The sequence below is a fragment of the Maniola hyperantus genome, chromosome 26, assembly GCF_902806685.2.
Source record: "Maniola hyperantus chromosome 26, iAphHyp1.2, whole genome shotgun sequence".
Classification (NCBI taxonomy): Eukaryota; Metazoa; Arthropoda; class Insecta; order Lepidoptera; family Nymphalidae; genus Maniola; species Maniola hyperantus.
This window is the reverse complement of record NC_048561.1, coordinates 6326309-6348638: the sequence shown is the minus strand read 5'-3', so window position 1 is coordinate 6348638 and position 22330 is coordinate 6326309. Positions and strand designations below refer to the sequence as shown.

Here is a 22330-nt window from a genome sequence, read left to right as displayed (position 1 = left end):
TGTTTTGAAATGATAATAAAAAAATCATCAACTCGAAACTGTGAGAAACTAATGTAAGAATATAACAATAGAAACAACTACGGCCGGTTCACACATGTCTCCGTTTTACTGTTCCGTTTTTTATCGTGTACGTTTTTTTTTCGTCGATGGCGTATGTAGTTGTATAAGCGACTTTACACATGGCACAGTATTCTGTGTACAGTAAAAAATATCGTTCCGTAAAAAAATGACATTCCGTTTTGTCATCGAATACTGGACGGACGGAACGGAAATATACGGATACGTAGAATTTTAACGGATAGATACTGTGTGTTTTACTGCGTGTTTTACTGTGTGGTATACTGCGAGTTTTCTGTTCAGTAATGAGGGATCCGTTGAACGTTATTATTATTATTATTATTATTATTTATTTATTTATTATTTAATTAGAACGGCCATAAAGCCAATTACACTAATTAAACTACGAGTACAAACTAACATAAACATACATACAAAAATTGTTAAAATTATAAAAAGTGCAAAATCTGACCCATAAGGTCAGCCCATTTGTCAGCAAATATGTCACAGCGAGGGGACTCCTTCAGCAGCGCGTTGAGCGCAGCCGAAGTGCGCGGTATGGGTGACCACTGACTGGAGCGCGCTACCGTGCGACTAAACGGACTTACGAAAAATTTGGAGCGGTGGCGGAGATAGCTGTAATTAGAGGGTGCATAAACGCAGCAGAGCTTGTTGTGTAGTTCAGAGCAGTCGATCACACCCCTAAGAATCTTGCAAATTGTGCCAATTTGGTCGCAGTTTCTTCGGGTTTTGAGCGAGTGGAAACCCAAGTGCCCTTGGAGAAATTTTGTGGGATACATAAATGGGTAATACCCGTGCAATTTTTTATATAAATACCTTAGAAAGGCTTTTTGAACCTTTTCAAGTAGCAAGGTTATACGGTGCCTATGTGTGAACAGAGCATAAATTTATGACGTATCCGTTAAAAACGTACCAGTGAAACGGACTCCCATGTGTGAACGGGCCGTAACTAGACGTAAGTGGGTAGGTACATCCACTCGAACTGCGCTGCCAATAAAGTGAAAAGTTTAGAGCAAAATAAGCTCTCGCGCGTAGTGATACGGCATAAAATAGCCTGCACGCACGCGGTATTTATTACTATTGGTTCGAGGTCACATTCGATCTTTTCAAATTCGAGTTTTTCTCGATTGTAAATTTGCAATTTTTGACTCTTCTAATTATTTTTATTTATAACTCGATTGTAATACCATGACAAAATCGTTTCGCTTCGGGAAAACAATCATTACAATTTCAGCGTGTATAAGCTGTGATAGCCTAGTGGTTAGGACGTCCGCCTTCCAATCGAAGGTCGGGCGTTCGATCCCGGGCACGCACCTCTAACTTCTCGGAGTTATGTGCGTTTTAAGTAATTAAGTATCACTTGCTTTAACGGTGAAGGAAAACATCGTGAGGAAACCTGCATGCCTGAGAGATCTCTCCATAATGTCCTCAAAAGGTGTTGAAGTCTACCAATCCGCACGTGGCCAGCGTGGTAGACTATGGCCAAAACCCTTCTCACTCTGAGAGGAGACCCGTGCTCTGTAGTAAACCGGCGATGGGTTTATCATGATGATGATGACTACCCATATTATATCACTACCCATATAGTATATATTTTTTTAATTCAGATACAAGTTAGCCCTTGACTGCAATCTCACCTGGTGGTAAGTGATGATGCAGTGAAGTGAGTGAAGGGGCTATCCTGCAAGGGGTATGGCAGTTTTAAGGGTTCCGTAGCCGAACTTAGCCGGCTCGTCGGCAAACACAAACGCCGTCGTCTCACTGGTGTTATTACTTAACAGATAAAAGTAGCTGAACCAGAATCAGGACTCTTCAAGCTCGAAGCTCCCCCTCCAATCGAAGGCTATCTGTTCTACGTCTGCGCCAAGAGTTCTCCAAACGAAGACTTCGTCCATCAGGGAAGTGAGCGCTGGAAGATACTAGGAGTCCACAATAAGATGCTGCCGTTATGGGCTTCCCTCATACTAATTGTGATTCTGCTGATGCTGGCTTCACTGTTCTCTGGGTTGAACCTTGGACTGATGGCTTTGGACCGGACTGAGCTGAAGATTATTGCCAATACAGGTAAGAACGTCAATCGTTAAAAGCCTCAATAGCTCAACGGGTAAAGGAGCGGACTGAATTCCGAAAGGTCGCCGGATCAAACCCCACCCGTTGCACTATTGACGCTTAGTTGGAGAGAAAAGGGGAATATTATTCATTAAACATGGCTAATATTATAAAAAATAACTAACTGACTGACATATGAGCGTACAACTCAAACTGCAGGGTATCGAAATTTGTCGGGAGGGGTAAAAGGTACTAGGAACCCATTGCAATTAAGGAGACTATACTTTGTGGGCTTCATTCATACTGATTGTGATTCTGCTGATGTTGGCTTCACTGTTCTCGGGGTTGAACCTTGGACTGATGGCTTTGGACCGGACTGAGCTGAAGATTATCGCTTATACAGGTAAGAATATTAATCATTAAACTAACTGTCTAATGCCTGAACAGATTGGGATGTATGGTATAGTTAGAATCCTTACATCATCCGGAGCAGTGGCGTGCAGGTCATAGAGGCATAAATGCACTGCTTACCCCAGTTGTTTAGCTCAATGCATATTTTTCATTATGACCTATTTGTTATATGTCTATTGTTTTTGTTTTGGTGTACAATAAAGCATATTTTACTTACTTTTACTTACTTACTTACCTGCCAGTAAACAGGTTCCTACTTAACTAATGCATACCCTGGCTTCAAACCCTGTGCACGCCACATTCCGGAGTGACACTGGCTATAAATTACAAAAAACTGGTACAGTCGTAATTTTCGTCATTTTTTATGATAAATCAACAACTATGCATAAAAATAAATAAAAATTAGATTTTTCCCCTTATGTCTGCTATAAGACCTACCTACCTGCCAAATTTCATGATTTTAGGTCAACGGGAAGTACCTTGTAGGTTTCTTGATGGACAGACAGACAATAAAGTGATCCTATAGGGGTTCCGTTTTTCCTTTTGAAGTACGGACCCAAGCCTAAGAAACTACCCTAAGAAAATCTTATTTAAAAAAATTAATTTTAGCTTTACGTTCACACTTCCGTCCGTATTTAAATGGCTGCCAAACAGAACAGCTGCTTTGGTTGCCATCTTCATCTTGTTCAATTTTATATTATTAATAATTTTTTTTTTTTTTTTTTTTTTTTCATGTACCAAAATTGTAGTTACAAAGTAATAATAAATTAAGTTACATTGGAAATGCTTATCTCTAAACAGAGATTTCTTCCAGCTTCCCATTCAAGGTTGTGAGTAAGGCGTATCAAGAAGTGTTATAATGTTTTTTGTCCAAACAGGCACAGAGAAAGAAAGAAAATACGCGCGAGCTATCATGCCGGTTCGCTCGCACGGCAACTATCTCCTTTGCACCATCCTGCTCAGCAACGTGGCGGTCAACAGCACCTTCACTGTCATCCTGGATGACCTGACATCAGGCCTGGTGGCGGTCATCGGGTCCACTTTGGCCATCGTGTTCATAGCGGAGATCACGCCACAAGCCATCTGTGCCAGGCATGGGCTGTTCATAGGCGCCAAGAGCATCTGGATCATGAAGGTAGGTGACCTTGGTACCAGGCCTGATTGACCTGGTATCAGACCTGGCAGGTCATCGAGTCTACCCTGTTGTGTTCTAATAGCATACTGCAAGAGATCTGGCGCAAGACATGGACATTTTGCACGATAACTATGATGCATAAAAATAAATAAAACGCTGTTTTAGAATGCACAGTTGAAGACCTTTCATATGATACCCCACTTGATTTAGTTATCTTACTTCGAAAATTGAAAATACTAATATAGTTCATGACCATAATTATTTTTTGTGTGATGTAACCACAAATTCACGGTTTTCAGATTTCTCCCCTAATGTCTGCTATAAGACCTACCTACCTGCTAAATTTCATGATTCTAGGTCAACGGGAAGTACCCTATAGGTTTTCTTGACAGACCGACAGACAGACAACAAAGTGATCCTATAAGGGTTCCGTTTTTGCTTTTGAGTTACGGAACCCTGAAAATTGCAATCGATTCTGTTACTGATTCTGAACAAACTACTTTAAGGTTTTGCGTATACTGAATCTATATTATATTGATGTAGTGGTTTTTGTTGTAAGTCTGTTTTTAAAAATATTTTTTGTTTGTCTGTACTTGTCATTTTTTTTATTTAATACAGATAGCGAGCAACGAAGCAAGCGTGTCACCTGATGTTAAGTGATTACCGCCGCCCATGAACATTTGCAGCACCAGAGGAACCGCCGATGCGTTGCCGACCTTTTAGGAATTTGTTGGTCCGCCCCTTGAATAACCCCATGTTGTTGTTGTTGTCTTTCCTAACAAAGTGTTAATTCCCCCAGATCGTGATGGGCATCTGTGCTCCGCTGGCGTGGCCAACCAGCAAGCTGCTCGATTACTTCCTCGGCGAAGAGATCGGCACGCACTACAACAGGGAGAGGCTGAAGGAGCTCGTCAAGGTGCGTCCTTTCTTCTTCTTATTTTACCCTCACGATGTTTTCCTTCAGCGTTAAAGCAAATGATATTTAATTGTTTAAAACGCACAGCTGTGCGTTGATAGATCAGTCAGTCAGTCAATCAGCTTTTCCTTTTATATAGGGTTACAGGAAAATAGGACACGATCCCGTTAAGGGGTTATAGTACAGGACATTGACGACCTCCCTGGCGCAGTGGTGAGCGCTGTGGTCTTAATAGTGGGAGGTTCCGGGTTCGATTCCTGGCAGGGGTTTGGAATTTTATAATTTCTTAATTTCTGGTCTGGTCTGGTGGGAGGCTTCGGCCGTGGCTGGTTACCACCCTACCGGCAAAGCCGTGCCGTTTTTAGCGTTCCGGCACGATGCTGTGTAGAAACCAAAGGGGCACGGGTTTATTAAAAATTGTCATACCCGTTCCAGGTTAGCCCGCTATCACCTTAGACTGCATCATCACTTACCACCAGGTGAGATTGCAGTCAAGGGCTAACTTGTATCTGAATTTAAAAAAGAAAAAAAAAAACATTGGCTACCAAACGACCCCTAAAGTGCTTATGCAAAAGTGTCGTTTTCGAGTTATTCATTTTTAATTTTTTTTATAGGTAAAGGGGTGTGTGCCACTTTAAAAATTAATATCGGTTGGGAATCGTTTTAGGGTCGTTTGATAGCTAATGTTCTGTACTATAACCCCAACGGGATCGTGTCCCTATTTTCCTGTAACCCTGTATATATACAGACATCACAAATTCCCACAGATTACAAATCACGTGAACGACCTAGACAAAGAGGAAGTCCAGATCATATCCGGTGCCCTGGACCTGCACAAGAAGACTGTCAAGGACGTGATGACGAAGCTCAAGGACTGCTACATGCTGCCCATTGACAGCATCCTGGACTTCGACACCATGACTGAGATCGTCAAGTCGGGTAAGAGTCTAAAAAATAAAATTTTCAAAAAATCTGAAAACTCCCCCAAAATAATCTAACGAGATGGACAAAATTTGTCCCAGGCTGAAAAAAGGTACTATAATAAATTCAAATAAAATATACCATGAATTTTTGAATAACTATTTACATTTAAAAGCAGTCGCTGAAAATAATTGAAAAAAAATAAGAATTTAAATCGATTTTGTCCAAGATGTTCCCTTTTTTTTCCTTCCATCTTCGAGCTTCGTCCGTTCTTTCTCATCTTCATCATTCTTTCATATTTGAACTCCTTCCATCCATTTCCATCGAAATGGATGGCAGGAGTTTACCCTGTTAGGGGTTACATTTTTAAAATGCAACCCCTAAGGGGGTAAAATAGGGATCTACAATGTCCCTCAGGGGTTGCATATGCATGTGCAATGTGGCATACATTGTATGCCAAAACGAAACCCTAAAAACCGATCAAGGTTAATTTTTTCGACTTTTATTAATTTACTAAATCTACAACCTCTCACACTGCCAAGGGTCACTGATAGAAATTTATCTTAGAGATAAGTGCTTCCATGTCCACTTTTACTTCTCTTTATTGCAAACTAGCTGATCCCCGCGGCTTCGCCTGTGTGTATATAATAAAGCCTATGACACTCAGGAATAATGTAGCTTTCTATTGGTGACAGAATTTTCAAAATCGGTTCAGTAGTTCCAGAGTTTACCCCCTACAAACAAACTTAACGACATTATCTCTTTATAATATTAGTATAGATGTTGTTGGTACAAAGTTTTTTTTATTTTTTATTCAGATACAAGTTAGCCCTTGACTGCAATCTCACCTGGTGGTAAGTAATGATGCAGTCTAAGATGATAGCGGGCTAACCTGGAAGGGGTATGGCAGTTTTTATTAAACCCATACCCCTTTGGTTTCTACACGGCATCGTACCGGAACGCTAAATCGCTTGGCGGCACGGCTTTGCCGGTAGGGTGGTAACTAGCCACGGCCGAAGCCTCCCACCAGACCAGACCAGAAATTTAGAAATTATAAAATTCCAAACCCCTGCCAGGAATCGAACCCGGGACCTCCCACTATTAAGACCACAGCGTTCACCACTGCGCCAGGGAGGTCGTCAAAGTAAATAAATAAATTCCCCATTAAATATTAAATTCCCTTCCAGGTTACTCCCGTATCCCGGTATACGAGGGTCATCGCGGCAACATCGTGACGGTCCTCTTCATCAAGGACCTGGCCTTCGTGGACCCTGACGACAACACCCCGCTGCGCACGCTGTGCCAATACTACCAGAACCAGGTCAACTTCGTCTTTGAAGACGTTACTTTGGATGTCATGCTGAGGCAGTTCAAAGACGGTAAGTGGAGATAGATAAGAGATGGCGCCACTAGTTATTTAAATCGCGTGAACATGATTCTATCTTAGTGATGACACCTATTTAACAAAATGAGATCGCTTAACCCATCATCATCATCACCACCACCACCACCACCACCACCACCACCACCACCACCACCACCACCACCACCACCACCACCACCACCACCATTATTATCATCATCATCATCATCATCATCATCATACAGACGTCCACGACTGGACATAGAGTATAGACCTCTCTTGTAGGGACTTGCGGTGCGAGGTCGTTATTCATGCACCTTGGGACGACGTCTATGGGCTTTTCGAACTGCCCATTTTTTATGCCCTGCCCATTGCCACTTCAGTTTTGCAACCAGCTGGGCTACTCTATTACTTTGGTTCTCCTACGGAGATCCATAAATCCTCATTTCTGATTTGATTTGATACCTTCACCGGCTTTTGATACTTAAGCTTAACAAGCACATAACTCCGCAAAGTTAGAGGTGCGTGCCCGGGTTCGAACCCCCGACCTCCCAAATAGAAAGCCGACGTCTTAACCACGACGCTATTACCGCATTTTTCATAATATCTTGAGGTATTCATATTATAATACTTACTAGGCTTTCAAGAATAAATTCTCAGTTCACCGAAAAATTAGTTCAGTCAAAACAGAATAATAAATAAATATATATTTAATAAATGAATAAATCTAATCTAATCTAAATCGGAAATGCAGCCAGTATTCTTGGCACCATTCCACGCGGGCATTTATATAGTAACTAGATGATGCCCGCGACTTCGTCCGCGTGGATTTAGGTTTTTAAAAATCCCGTGGGAACTCTTTAATTTTCCGGGATAAAAAGTAGCCTATGTCCTTCCCCGGGATGCAAGCTATATCTGTACCAAATTTCGTCAAAATCGGTTGAACGGAAGGGACGTGAAAGGCTAGAAGACAGACAGACAGACAGACCGACAGACACACTTTCGCATTTATAATATTAGTATGGATTAGATAAGGCTAGCTTTAAGTTTTATTGTAATATTTCCAATAAAAAAAAACTGGTTAAGTGCGAGTCAGGCTCGCGCAATCAGGGTTCCGTACTACAGTGGTATTTTTTCGACATTTTGCATGATAATTCAAAACTATGATGCATAAAATTGAATAAAAATCTGTTTTAGAATGTACACGTGAAGACCTTTCATATGATACCCCACTTGATATAGTCACTCACTTGTTGAAAGTTGAAAATACTAATTATTAGTTCATGACCACAATTTTTTTTTGTGTGATCTAACCCTAAATTCACGGTTTTCAGATTATTCCGCAAACAGCTATAAGATCTACCAACCTGCCAAATTTCATGATTCTAGGTCAACGGGAAGTACCCTGTAGGTTTCTTGACAGACAGACAGACAACAAAGTGATCCTATAAGGGTTCCGTTTTTCCTTTTGAGGTACGGAACCCTAAAAATAATAAAAGAAAAATCTAAATCTTAATTTTTTTAATCACTTTGCAAAAATAGGTTATATGCTATGCTATCAGGTATTTCGCCGGAACTTCGTAAATGAAAAACATACAAACAATGAATGCACAATTTGGTATATGATTAATATCTCGGCCAGACGTAGACGGCTGGGCGTGTTTATTTATACGTCGCGAAAAGTGGGGCGTTCTAGTAAAAGCTTATGTTTGAGATATTAAATATAACTTGTTTACCTACATTGGTATTTTTAGGGTTCCGTACCTCAAAAGGAAAAACGGTACCCTTATAGGATCACTTTGTTGTCTGTCAAGAAACCTACAAGGTACTTCCCGTTGACCTAGAATCATGACATTTGGTAGGTAGGTAGATATTATAGCAGACATTCGGGGAAAAATCTGAAAACCGTGTATATGTGGTTACATCACACAAAAAAATATTAAATTGTGTTCATGAATAAAAATTTGTATTTCCAATTTTCAAAGTAAGATAACTATATCAAGTGGGGTATCATATGAAAGGGCTTTACCTGTACATTCTAAAACAAATTTTTATTTATTTTTATGCATAATAGTTTTTGATTTATCATACAAAATGTCGAAAAAATACAACTGTGTATGGAACCCTCGGAGCGCGAGCCTGACTCGCACTTGGCCGGTTTTTTGTGCTATAAAATGATTGTGTTCACATTCTCCCCTCTTTGTTGTAGGTCACAAAGGTCACATGGCGTTCGCTCAACGCATAGACAAGGAGGGCGACGGTGACCCGGTGTACGAGACAGTGGGACTCATCACTCTCGAGGACGTCATCGAGGAGATGATCCAAGCCGAGATCGTGGACGAGAGTGACGTCATCAGTGAGTATACCGCCCATCATGAAAATTTTACCTGTTAACAGAAAGTAGAATATTTAATAGTAAAAAATATTTTTTTCTAACTAATTTTGTAAAAAAAAGGTTAAAATGAGGGATAATGTTAGAACAAATAGGAAGGTGAGATTTTTAGTGCCAAAAATGTATAACTACTACAACGAGGCAAGACAAGGCTCTCTTGGCACTTGAGTGACATTGACAGGGGGGCGCTGTTGGAGAACAAAGCTTCAAAGGCTTAGAATATTCAAACAAGAACAAAGGGGACACTTGACGACAACGTTAGTTCCGATTTTCGCCACGCGCCAAGATAGCCTTGTCGCATTGTAAACAAGTCTTGATATTTAATTAAATTAAACGTTAACCGATAGACGAACCAATCTTTTAATCTCTTCTTTAGTTTTTCGCTATCACAAGTATTAAGTGAAGAAGTGCAGTGCAGCTAATTAAACTCACTATAAAACTTACAATTTTTTTAAATCTTTGCCTGCAGGTGACAACCGCACCAAAAAGCGCTTACTACGCCCAATGAACAAACTCCACGACATCGCGGCGTTCGCGGGCCACTCGCACCAGCGAGTCCACGTGTCTCCACAATTGATCTTGGCCACCTTCCAGTTCCTGAGCACCAGTGAGTATATGCGACCTGAGGCAAAGTTTCACTTTCAATCCGAGACGTGTCGCAAAGTTTCACTTTCAATCCGAGACATGCATCGCAAAGTTTCACTTTCAATCCGAGACATGCGTCGCAAAGTTTCACTTTCAATCCGAGACATGCGTCGCAAAATTTCACTTTCAATCCGAGATGTGTCGCAAAGTTTCAATTTCAATACGTGACGTGTCGCAAAGTTTCACTTTCAATCCGAGATGTGTCGCAAAGTTTCACTTTCAATCCGAGACATTTGTCGCAAAGTTTCACTTTCATTTTTTTTTTTAATTTTTTAGTATGCGTTAAACAACTTGCCTCAACTTGAGACATATGTCCAAGACTTTTGTTAGATTTTATGAGTAATTTATATGTTTTATCACCAGGTGTTGATCCCTTCCGTCCGGACATGATATCGGAGACGGTGCTGCGTCGTCTGCTGAAGCAGGACGTTATCCAGCACATCAAGGACCGAGCTGACAAGGACAAGAACGACCCCAAGAGATATGTCTTCCAGGAGGGCAAACCGGTAAGTCAAGGTTTTTCAAAACTCAAACTCAAATTATTTATTCAGAATTGGTAAAATTTTACGCTTCCTGATTGCCATGTTTAACTAATGCTGGCCATGTGCGGATTGGTAGACTTCAGACACCTTTGAGAACATTATGGAGAACTCTCAGGCATGCAGGTTTCCTCACGATGTTTTCCTTCATCTTTAATGCGAGTGATATTTATTATTTAACTAGCTTATGCTCGCGACTTCGTCCGCGTGGACTACAAAATTTCAAAACCCTATTTCACCCCCTTCGGAGTTGAATTTTCAAAAATCCTTTCTTAGCGGATGCCTACGTCATAATAGCTATCTGCATGCCAAATTTCAGCCCGATCCGTCCAGTAGTTTGAGCTGTGCGTTGATAGATCAGTCAGTCACCTTTTCCTTATATATATATATATATATATATATATATATATATATATATTCTATATATATATATATATATATATATATATATATATATATATATATAGAATATAGAAGATTAAAACGCATATATATCCGAAAAGTTAGAGATGCGTGCCCGGAATCGAACCCCCGACCTCCGATTATAAGGCGGACGTCCTAACCACTAGGCTATCACAGCTCCTATAGGGTGGAGACTATCATCATCATCAACCAAAAGACATCCACTGCTGGACATAGGTCTCTTGTAGGGACTTCCACACGCCACGGTCTTGCGCCGCCACCATCCAGCGGCATCCCGCGACTAGGCTGATGTCGTCCGTCCACCTAGTGGGGGGTCTTCCAACGCTTACAACGTTTACTTATACTTCTTACTAATCTAAAAAACATTGAGATGGTACACCGCTCTCGCGAGGTAAACTACCAGTGGCGCCATCTGTTACCACTTAATGGAACTACTGTCCCTCGCGGATCTTTTCTCTAGCACTTAACAATTAGCTACTTCTCTCTATTCCATAATCTTAAGATGGTTTGACGAAGCCTTTGAATCCTACCAATCCAGATATCGAACACTTCCGTCTTCCGGTGCGAGGTCGCCATTCCAGCACCTTGGGACCCCAACGTCTATCGGCTGTACGAACTATGTGCCCTGCCCATTGCCACTTCAGCTTCGCAACCCGTTGAGCTATGTCGGTTACTCTAGTTCTCCTACGGATCTCCTCATAGGGTGGAGACTATATGATTACCTAATTACTGGATTTTACCTTTATTTTTTTGTATTTATTTTATTTTATTTTATTGGTTTGCCAACAGATAGTACACATATTATAAAATAACAATTACAATTCACAGAGAAAAAATTTAGAGTGTACACCCAATTACTGGCAAACCGGCATGCATTTTAAAAGTTTGCAAGTGCGGGATTACCAGTTAACTTAAAGCTAAAAATACAAATATGAAAAAATAAAAAATAAAAACACTGCAATAGGTCGATTACTTCGTGCTGATCCTGGAGGGTCGCGTGGAGGTGACAGTGGGTCGCGAGAACCTCGTGTTCGAAGCCGGACCCTTCACGTACTTCGGCGTGCAGGCGCTCACACAGAACGTTGGATTAGGTAACTTATATTCTTACACTTTTATACCCTTATTAATAAAAAATGCTTACTTCAAGCATTATCTTAAGCTACACTTGGACTAGTTACGTCCAGGACCAACGTAGTATTAGCTTCGTTTTAACAATCTTATTAATAAACATGAAATAAACCCGATTTAACAATGCCAGCCTTACTTCAGAATGACAGCGTGCACGTGTGGCAGCCCCTTTATTAAAAAGTAAAAGAGAGAGTCAGCGAACGAACTGAATGCGGTGTGTGACAGTGACAAAGGATATAGACCAGCGGACCTATATAACTGTGACAGTATTTTTTGTTGACATTGACTTCACAGCTGATAACTTGCACCGCCATTTTTGTTTTGCGCAATTAATTACTCAGAAAACGCTTCAGTTTCACTTTATATTATCAATGAAATAATCTAATTTGCGTTACAAACATGATATGAAAACACAAATCTCATTAATCAAAAATCGTTTTATTGATTATTATCATACACAACAAACATAAACGCAGGGCTGATGGTCAAAATATGCATACTTAGTGCGTAGATTATGCTTAGTCAGTCGTTAAACCATGTGGCACCAAGGAGTAAATTTTACGCCGAGAGTAGAGTCGCATTATTTTACTTCTTCCTTACTCTATGTTTATTAATACAGAATGTAGCTACTACAGACTTACACCTTGGAATAAAGTTGATCTCGCTCTGGTCCATGTTTATTAATAAGAGTGTTAGGGTTCTGTACCCGAATTATGCCAAAAGGACCTTAAATTACTAAGCCTCTGTTGTCTATTCGTCCGTCTGTCTGTCTGTCTGTGAGCGGGATGTTCTTGTGGCGGTTACCACAATAGAAACTAGATGGCGCTGTTCAATCGATGACGTAGTCCCGAACAAATGTACCGCCGATAGTAATCGCACTAACGGAGTTTTCTACAATCTGGACTATATATAGAAGTTTCAAGACATAACCGTCGGCCCAGCTGGCGCTACCGAGCACAACCAACCGCTCGGTGGGAGATCTCCCTTTGGTACGGTCGAGCCTGCACACCGCTCCCGTACATTCTCATGAATTGTAAGTCTGTCGGCTAGTCTTTCATAGCCCATTCGTTCAATCGATTTTGACGAAATTTGGTACAGAAATAGCTTGCATTCCGGGGAAGGACACAGGCTACTTTTTATCATTAACAGCTCAAACTCAACCCACGTACCCAACCTTCACTCTCACCAAGTCTCGACTCCAATATGTCGATGTGCGTTGCGCCTTAGCAATGCGTTACCTTACCCATGATCTGTGACCTTCTGTGACTTTTTTTTTAATAAGAGCCTCAATGGCCCCGATTCTCTATTCTCTCTCTAAACTAAATTTAGAGTATCTGCATCCTTTTCTTTTTACTCATGCTAAAAAAAGAACGGAACATGACTTTCACATTTAAAGACTCTAAATTTTAGTAAACAATACAAATTTAAACAGTAGGTTTGCGAGTGCGTGCTAAAATCACGGGTTTTACCATCTAAAAATTAAATTTAGAAATGTCAAACTGCTTCTGTCCTTTTCATTTCAGAATAGTAAGAAGAGGGTGCGAATACTCTAAAATTAGGTTGTGCTTAGAATCGGTGCCAATAGCTCAACCGGTATAGGAGTGGACTGAAAACCGAAAGGTCGACGGTTCAAATCCCGCCCGTTGCACTATTGTCGTACCTACTCCTAGAACAAGCCTGACGCTTAGTTGGAGAGGAAAGGGGAATATTAGTAATTTAACATTGCTAATATTCTTTAAAAAAAAATTAAAAAAAATTTACAGCGGAATCCCCGGCGCCCTCGACGCTGGGTTCCCTGCAGAACCTGAACATGGACTCCATGCTGCGTCACACCTTCGTGCCGGACTACTCCGTGAGGGCCATCGCTGAGGTCTACTACCTCACCATTAAGAGGTAACAATTGTGCCGTAATAGTACATTACGATACATGTGCGCAAAGTTGAAAATTATCGTCGAGTCTTTTGAAAGCGATGAAATAGGAGCTGCTTATAATATTAGTATAGAAGTATAGATTATATTAGTGATTTTAGTGTTTAAACTATCGTGAGTAATTTCCATTATCATTTTCGAAAAGGAAAAGGTGACTGACTGACTGACTGATCTATCAACGCACAGCTCAAACTACAGGATGGATTGGGCTAAAATTTGGCATGCAAATAGCTATTATGACGTAGGCATCCGCTAAGAAAGGATTTTTGAAAATTCAACCCATAAGGGGGTGAAATAGGGGTTTGAAATTTCTGTAGTCCACGCGGACGAAGTCGCGAGCATAAGCTAGTTTCTATATATAAAAATGAATCGCTGAATGTGTTGCTGATCGCAAATCTCGAGAACAGCTGAACCGATTTCGCTAATTCTTTTTTCATAATATTCATTGAAGTACGAGGATGGTTCTTACGGAGAAAAACATTTTAAAAATTGCCCGTAAAAGAATCGACATCTAGACGCTACGAAGTTCGCCGAGGCAGCTAGTATATAATATATTTCTACGGCTATACTCACGTATCCAGAATATAAAGGACCCCGGATGGGTTCGAAACTAGTCGGGCTAACGTCGACTGAATACGTGAGTAATATATATATTATACTAGGTTAGACCCGCGACTTCGTCCGCGTGGACTACACTTTTGGTTTTGAACCCTTATTTTACGCCTTTAGGGGTTGAATTTTCAAAAATCCTTCCTTAGCGGATGTCTACGTCATAATAGCTATTTGCATGCTAAATTCCAGCGCGATCCGTCCTGTAGTTTGAGCTGTGCGTTGATAGATCAGTCAGTCAGTCAGCTTTTCCTTTTATATATTTAGATATATTAGTGATGTCTAAAAATTGTATAATTTCGATTGTGTTTGCCCTACAGTATGTAGTAAAAGTATGCTCGTAAAAAAAGCATATTATACAGTCGAAGACTATGTAAATGATAAAAAAGCTTGGATTTGACTCGCTCCAGCAATGCACGGGGCTGCAATGGCTTGTATAGTACGGTATAATAACATTGTAAATTGTAAAATTAAAAAGAGCAACCGCCGAGTTTCTTGCTGGTTCTTCTCGGTAGGAATGGCATTCCGAACCAGTGGTAAATTAAAACTACCCGACTATTCAAAAGCGCTTGTAAAAAGTTTACTTGAATAAAACATATTCTATTCTATTCTATTCTATACAGATCGCTATACCTGGCCGCCAAGCGCGCGACGCTGATGGAGAAGGGCGCCCTCAACAAGGGGGGCACCAACGAGCAGATAGAACCTGAAGTTGACAAGGTGAGGACGCGGGAGTTCCGTACTACAATTAGCTATCTCTATTTAAAAAAAAAGCTGTGATAGCCTTGTGGTTAGGACGTCCGCCTCCCATCGGAGGTCGGGGGTTCGATCCCGGGTCGCACCTCTAACTTTTCGGAGTTATGTGCGTTTTTAAGTAATTAAAATATCACTTGCTTTAACAGTGAAGGAAAACATCGTGAGGAAACCTGCATGCCTGAGAGTTCTCCATAATGTTCTCAAGGGTGTGTGAAGTCTACCAATCCGCACTTGGCCAGCGTGGTAGACTATGGCCAAAACCCTTCTCACTCTGAGAGGAGACCTGTGCTCTGTAGTGAGCCAGTGATGGGTTGATCATGATGATTTTAAAAAAAACCGACCAAGTGCGAGTCAGACTCGCGCACTGAGGGTTCCGTACTACAGTTCGCTATCTCTATTTTAAAAAAAACCGGCCAAGTGCGAGTCAGGCTCGCACAATGAAGGTGCCGTACTACAGTCGTATTTTTTCGACATTTTGCAGGATAATTCAAAAACTATGACACATAAAAATAAATCAAAATCTGTTTTAGAATACACAGGTGAAGACCTTTCATATGATACCCCACTTGATATAGTTATCTTACTTAGAAAATTGAAAATACTAATTATTAGTTCATGACCACAATTTAATTTTTTTTGTAGTATGTAACCACAAATTTTTTCAAAAACTACAAGGTTTTCAGATTTTTCCCCGAATGTCTGCTATAAGACCTACCTATCTACCAAATTTCATGATTCTATATCAACGGGAAGTACCTTGTAGGTTTCTTGACAGACAGACAACAAAGTGATCATATAAGCGTTCCGTTTTTGCTTTTGAGGTACGGAACCTTAAAAACAAGTATTTAAGATTCCGACAGCCGTACTCAGAGTCTCTTAATCGTTACTTAAGTTTAGTTGAAAAGATACAGAGCTATATCCTTCACATAAATCTGTCTCGTTTTAACTCAATCTTAGTAACGATTAGCGACTCTGAGTGCGGTTGTAAGACTGACTGAGCTCTTAATTTCAATAAAAGATTTGTTCTCAGTTGCTTCGCGACGGAGACCGGCTGGACGACATCATGGAACATCAGATACAGAAAACGCCGCCTAAACAGGTAAATAAGAAATTGGGTATTTTCCTACTTTTGAATTTGATAAATATTATTACTTTATTATAAACTAGGATAAAAATAATGACGTACGCTGAAAAATATATTAAAATCCAACAAAGATTTACAAAGTTACATGCATTTTTATTTTGGAGTGGGAGGGTCTTCTATCCCTTTCTCGCAAAACGAAAATTTGTATGAAACCGCACGAAGCTACTATGGCATTAGTAAGGTGTGACGTCAAAATGCTATATCGCTATCTCTGTCTAATCAGAAATATTTAAATGCTTATAACTTTTTTGTTATTTGATCGATTTAATTAGTTTTTTTTTAGTTTACGTCATTATTTTTATCCTAGTTTATAATAAAGTATTAAAAAAATTGGAGTCAAATACCCAATTGCCGGTACAGATTCTGAGCGCAACTACATTTTAGAGTAGTCGCGTCTCTTTCTTACCAATCTAATATGAAAAGGACAGAAATCTAATTTATTTTGAACTGTCAAACCTTGTGACTTTAGCTGCCAGTCGCGAGCCTGTTTAAATTTGTAGAGTGCACTAAAATTTAGTCTTTAAATTTAAAATTCATTTTCCGTCCTTTTTTTGGAATATTAAAAAGAAAAAGATGCAGATACTCTAAATTTAATTTGAAGAGAGACAATAGAATCGGCGCCATTAGTGTCGATCCGATGTTTTTCTTTTTAAAAAAAAAGTTTCTGATGTTTTTCTTCCATAAATTTAAAATATAAAGTGTCATATTACACCAGTAAGAAGAGGATGCGAATACTCTAAAATTTAGTTGCGATCAGAATCAGTGCCAATGTCGAACATTCCAATAGATTAAAATTATTAAAAGTATCCTAAGATACTTCCTTATTAATTCAAGTTTTCAAGTCAAAAGCTGTTTCGTGTGGCGGCTGCTATATTCCCGCACTAGTGCGAATATGACTATTCCCGCACATTGTAAACTAATAACAGTATGGCAATATTTTTACGGCCCAAGGGTGGTACTTCATAGTTTTAATAGTGGTGAAGTAAGAGCCATTTTACAAGCAAATTTATTGTAAAAACTAGTAAAGAGTCGTTTTTATTAAGATAATAAAATGGTCGCTCGCTTCGCTTGCGGTAAAGTTAGGCTTGAGCTTTAACTTTTTTTTGAAAGGCCAAGTAAGTATTTCTCCTGGAAAACTCTAGAATTAAGTAAAACGATATTCTATATGGATCTTAATGTGTATATGTATCTTTAATTTCACGCTATCAGGACTTGGAAGTTCCTAAAACGAGACATTAAAATGTTTATATTTGGTGGGTATTTAGCTGTTTACAATATTTTTATGTACAAAATCATAGTTATTAACAACTAGTTACCTAAATTATAGAAAATACATGTAATACATTAATACATTATTATGAACAAAAAACTACTACGCTACGAAATAATGAATCAATAAGTCTTTTCTAAAAAAAAACGGTGATAGCGTTGTTAAGATGTCGACCTATTCGGGAGGTCCGGGCTTCGATCCCGGGCACGCATATCTACATTTTTGGATCTCAGAGGGCGCCACAAGAGATCGTGCCAATGTCAAATTAAAATCTATAATGGGTTCGATTCTCTCGGACACAATCTCTAAACTAAACTAAATTAAGAGGTCTAAATCTAGTGCTATCCTTTTCCGCAAGCAACATTTTGAAAGGAATAGCAATAGATTAAGACGGGTCATTTTAGTTTAGTTTAGAGATTGTGTACAACGGAATTAGCCACATTGTTCGTTTATGTACTAGCTTTGCTAAGAATTGTTGATATCGATGCAATATATGATTGTTTCGTGAATTATTACATGTATGACACCTGGAAGGCGTGGCGTGCAGGTCATAGAGGCATAAATGCACTGCTTACCCCAGTTGCAATAGCTCAATGCATATTTTTCATTATGATCTGCCAGTAAACAGGCACCTACCTAACTAATGCCTACCGTGGCTTCAAACACTGTGCACGCCACTGCTGGAAGCTCATACAATGTTCCACAGATGATATACTACCTCTATGGCCGGTTCGCTTTTGCGCCACCTGTCGGGATAAATTTGCAGTGTGGATTTCTATTGCAGGCTTTCTACGTAACGCTGTGTCCATAAATATTTAAAAAAAATTAATCAATCTATTTTTTTTCAGCTTTTACCCGCGTCCGCTAGCCCAGTGACCAATTCCACGTTCAAGTCATACGAAAAAGGGGAGCCCAATCCGGAAGAACAAAAGCTGCTGACTCCATAGCTACCAAATTAGTAGAAAACCCTAACGTCAGGCAACACTGTCTGAAAACTACCATAATGACAATTAAAATTCACACATTAGAAAGGTAGAGAGCAATATTACTAAATCAGTAGAAATCCGTAACGTCAGGCAACACTGTCTGAAAACTACCATAATGACAATTAAAATTCACACATTAGAAAGGTAGAGAGCAATATTACTAAATCAGTAGAAATCCGTAACGTCAGGCAACACTGTCTGAAAACTACCGTAATGACAATTAAAATTCACACATTAGAAAGATAGAGAGCAATATTACTAAATCAGTAGAAATCCGTAACGTCAGGCAACACTGTCTGAAAACTACCGTAATGACAATTAAAATTCACACATTAGAAAGATAGAGAGCAATATTACTAAATCAGTAGAAATCCGTAACGTCAGGCAACACTGTCTGAAAACTACCATAATGACAATTAAAATTTCAACACTGGCCCATTAGCTCGATAAGGGTGCATTCAAATTACTTCACTGTTTGTTTGTTGTTTCATATAAGTTTTACAAAATGCCGACTGCTATCAAAACCAAAAATATATTTTACTAGCTGATGCCCGCGACTTCGTACGGATTTAGGTGTTTAAAAATCCCGTGGGAACTCTTTGATTTTCCGGGATAAAAAGTAGCCTATGTCACTCTCCAGGTCTTAAACTATATCCGTTGCTCTGTTGCGACGTGATTGAAGGACAAACCAATAAACCAACAAACAAACACACTTTCGCATTTATAAAATGGTTAGTGATTGGACCTGGGCTTTGGAACCCTCGTAGCTTTAGTTTTAAGTTTGCGTAGTAATTATCACCACTATATCTTACAAATCTAACACCAGACTACTCTTTCTACTTTTCTACATCAAAAAGAGTAATTTATTACCTATTTTTAATGAATCATTTGACTTTGACTTGACTTTGATTCAATTAAACTTTCACAAGTACTTCAGAATCGTCAGATGCATCTATCACTGGTTCGAAATGCCTTTTTTACCGAGAATAAAGTAGGATGCAATTGATGAGACCAGTGCAAGGTACTTTTTAACTTACATGTACATATTATGTAAATTATATCACCAAAAAAAAATCACTTGATTTCAATAAACATACAACAAAAATGTGACAAGTACTTATGTGAAAAATAAGCAGCCCAATGAAGTGAGTTTAAGTACAAATTCGACCTAACATTTCTGAGGTGCTCAGTTACTTAGTTGAACGTTATGCATAGTATGATATAAGGCAGTGAGACTAATATGAGTGTACCCTTTTTTTACATAAAAGCTACCAAATTAGTAGAAAACCCTAAAGTAAGGCAACCCTGCCCCAAAAGCGCTACCAATATGACAATTTCGCGGTATGAAAGCTTAATTTTAACGTAGATTTTTCAGTTTTATAAGTTTGTTACAATCACTACTACGTAAGATTTTTTTAATAATTTTAATAGTATTTTAATATGGCATTTGTTGCGTTAACAATAATATAGCTTTAGTTTTAAGGTGAACACACATTATTGTGTTGCAACACAATCTCGCCAGTGCCACAACAAACCAGTCTCCTCATATTAAATGTATGACTCCGGTCACCGTCTGTCACGTCACAGTACACAGTAGTGTGTGTACACCCTTAGTTTTTAGGTGAAACTACAGTACTTATTTCGTGTTTCTTTTATTCATGTATGGCGATTCGCTTGCAGGTTTTTTTTTTTAAATTATAGTATGGCGACATTTTTAACTAGAGTTTTACTTCCAATGAAATCGAACACATCACAAATATTTTTTTTGCAATTTTATAACCTAGTCAATTTTTAAGAATTTGTTTTTGTCTTTTTATCTCTTTTTTTACTAGGTATACTTACCTAATATTTTAGTAATTGAAAACAATGTTTTTGTATAAATAATAATCTAAAATAAGTTTTTTTTTTAAATATATTTTTACTTTGCTAATTTGTTTTACAGTAGGTAAAGTAAATTATATAGAAAAATGTCGCCTAGAATATACACTGTTAAAATTTTACAATTTATTATGTGCTTTTAGTACCTATATAAATGTTGTGGATGTTATATTTAAAAAAAATTAATTATTCCACTTATTTATTCACACACATATTGTGTGAATACGAATGTACGTAGAATTAGTGTGTGTGCACACATACATCCATCCAAATAAAGAAATGTGTATGTCAAGCTAAGCTTTTTAGAAAACATATTTAAAAAAATTATATTAAGAAATTTTACATAAAACTATGTTATAGCTATTTTTGCATTTGAAACTTATCGATTTTTACTATTTTATTGTAGTTATACTTTGTAGTTTTTATAGATTTTTGTTATTTTTGCCTACAACTTATAGCCTTTTCCAAAATTGTGCCTTATTAAATGTTTACAAAGAACCGGTGCTGTTTTTATCCCAAGTAATTTATTAATGCTGACCAATGCAATGTTTTAAAAATATTAATTGTATTAGAGGTATAAATATTTAAAAGTTCGAATTTTGCACTGTGTCCATTAGTTATTAACAATTTAGTAGAAATTAAAAACTTTTATATGGCAACGTTGAAAATATACTAAACTATCAAATCAAATAAAATCTCCATAGTGAATTCGCCTTATCCGTGGAGATTTAATAAACATTTTTTTAACAAAATATATTTCGTTTCGAATATTTTTAAAGCTGTTATAAAATATATAAATAAATGTAAACTTTATCGTACAAAATAATCTTTTAAACCATTTTTTATAGATATATTGTACTGTTTTACAATGTCATATTTTATAATAAATATGGATGGTGCAAAGTTGTTTTTTTATTCATGAATCCAGCTTAGCTAGTTTGCCCCTCACAGATATGTCCAGATATGCAATTAGCGTGGCCCCCTCAGTCCCTCTCGCTCAAGCAGAGGTACTTACTTGTGAAATGTTATTCCGTCTATTTTACGTTCGCTTCGGCTATTGTAGCCTAGTATACTGCAACCCACCATTGCACAATAACTTCAAAAACAACAAAACAACAAAACGAATCAATTATTTATTTACAATACTTGAGTCAACATAACCTCACTTCACGTTGTTTGCCAAAACCTCACGTACAAATACATTTTGGCAAACAAAAAAAGTGGCCACGGTGATAAGGACAAAACATAATCATTTTGTCACGTTCTAATAAGAGCTTAAATGCATTTAGCTATCTCGCTCTAACAGTAAGTGTCACAATAGGGCTACTTCTAATAGTCCTTGTTCTGAGTTTCCCCTACACACTATCCACAGAAAGAAGTTAGTATCATAGATTAATATGTATACCTAAAAGTTAGTATAGGGCTCCCTCTGTTACATAATTCCATACAAATGACAGTGGGCGTTAACTATTTCTACTTTTGAGACACTAACTAGTCCCAAACGAAACTATGTTTTGGAATTTAATTTCGAGTTTTTTGAAAATTGTTTACGTTTGACTTGACTTAAAATGGTATAATTACATCGATGTATAACACCATTTTTTTATTTTATAAAATTTTATTTCACATTTTTTTTTTAGCTAGCCTTATCTAATTACTATATAAATCATGACCGCGTGGAATGGTGCCAAGAATACTGGCTGCATTTCCGCGCTGGACAGCCAGGCTGATCCGTTGCGCAAAAAATGAGCCAGCCCT

The 22330-nt window shown here is 38.5% G+C and overlaps 1 protein-coding gene across 2 annotated transcripts in view; it reads left to right on the top strand.

The window, feature by feature from the left end:
- Positions 1 to 21462, top strand: part of LOC117994484 (unextended protein-like) — a 46144-nt gene extending 24682 nt beyond the window's left edge. For both annotated transcript variants that reach the window (XM_069507666.1, XM_069507665.1), the window contains exons 5-17: positions 1860 to 2142; positions 3417 to 3673; positions 4473 to 4589; positions 5357 to 5528; positions 6698 to 6889; positions 9083 to 9229; positions 9735 to 9872; positions 10274 to 10416; positions 11837 to 11963; positions 13764 to 13893; positions 15162 to 15258; positions 16325 to 16393; positions 18557 to 21462. In XM_069507666.1, coding sequence (XP_069363767.1) covers positions 1860 to 2142; positions 3417 to 3673; positions 4473 to 4589; positions 5357 to 5528; positions 6698 to 6889; positions 9083 to 9229; positions 9735 to 9872; positions 10274 to 10416; positions 11837 to 11963; positions 13764 to 13893; positions 15162 to 15258; positions 16325 to 16393; positions 18557 to 18655 — 1971 coding nt within the window. In that variant the 3' untranslated portion in view covers positions 18656 to 21462. The remainder of the gene's footprint in view (positions 1 to 1859; positions 2143 to 3416; positions 3674 to 4472; positions 4590 to 5356; positions 5529 to 6697; positions 6890 to 9082; positions 9230 to 9734; positions 9873 to 10273; positions 10417 to 11836; positions 11964 to 13763; positions 13894 to 15161; positions 15259 to 16324; positions 16394 to 18556) is intronic.
- The last annotated feature ends 868 nt before the right edge of the window (positions 21463 to 22330 follow it).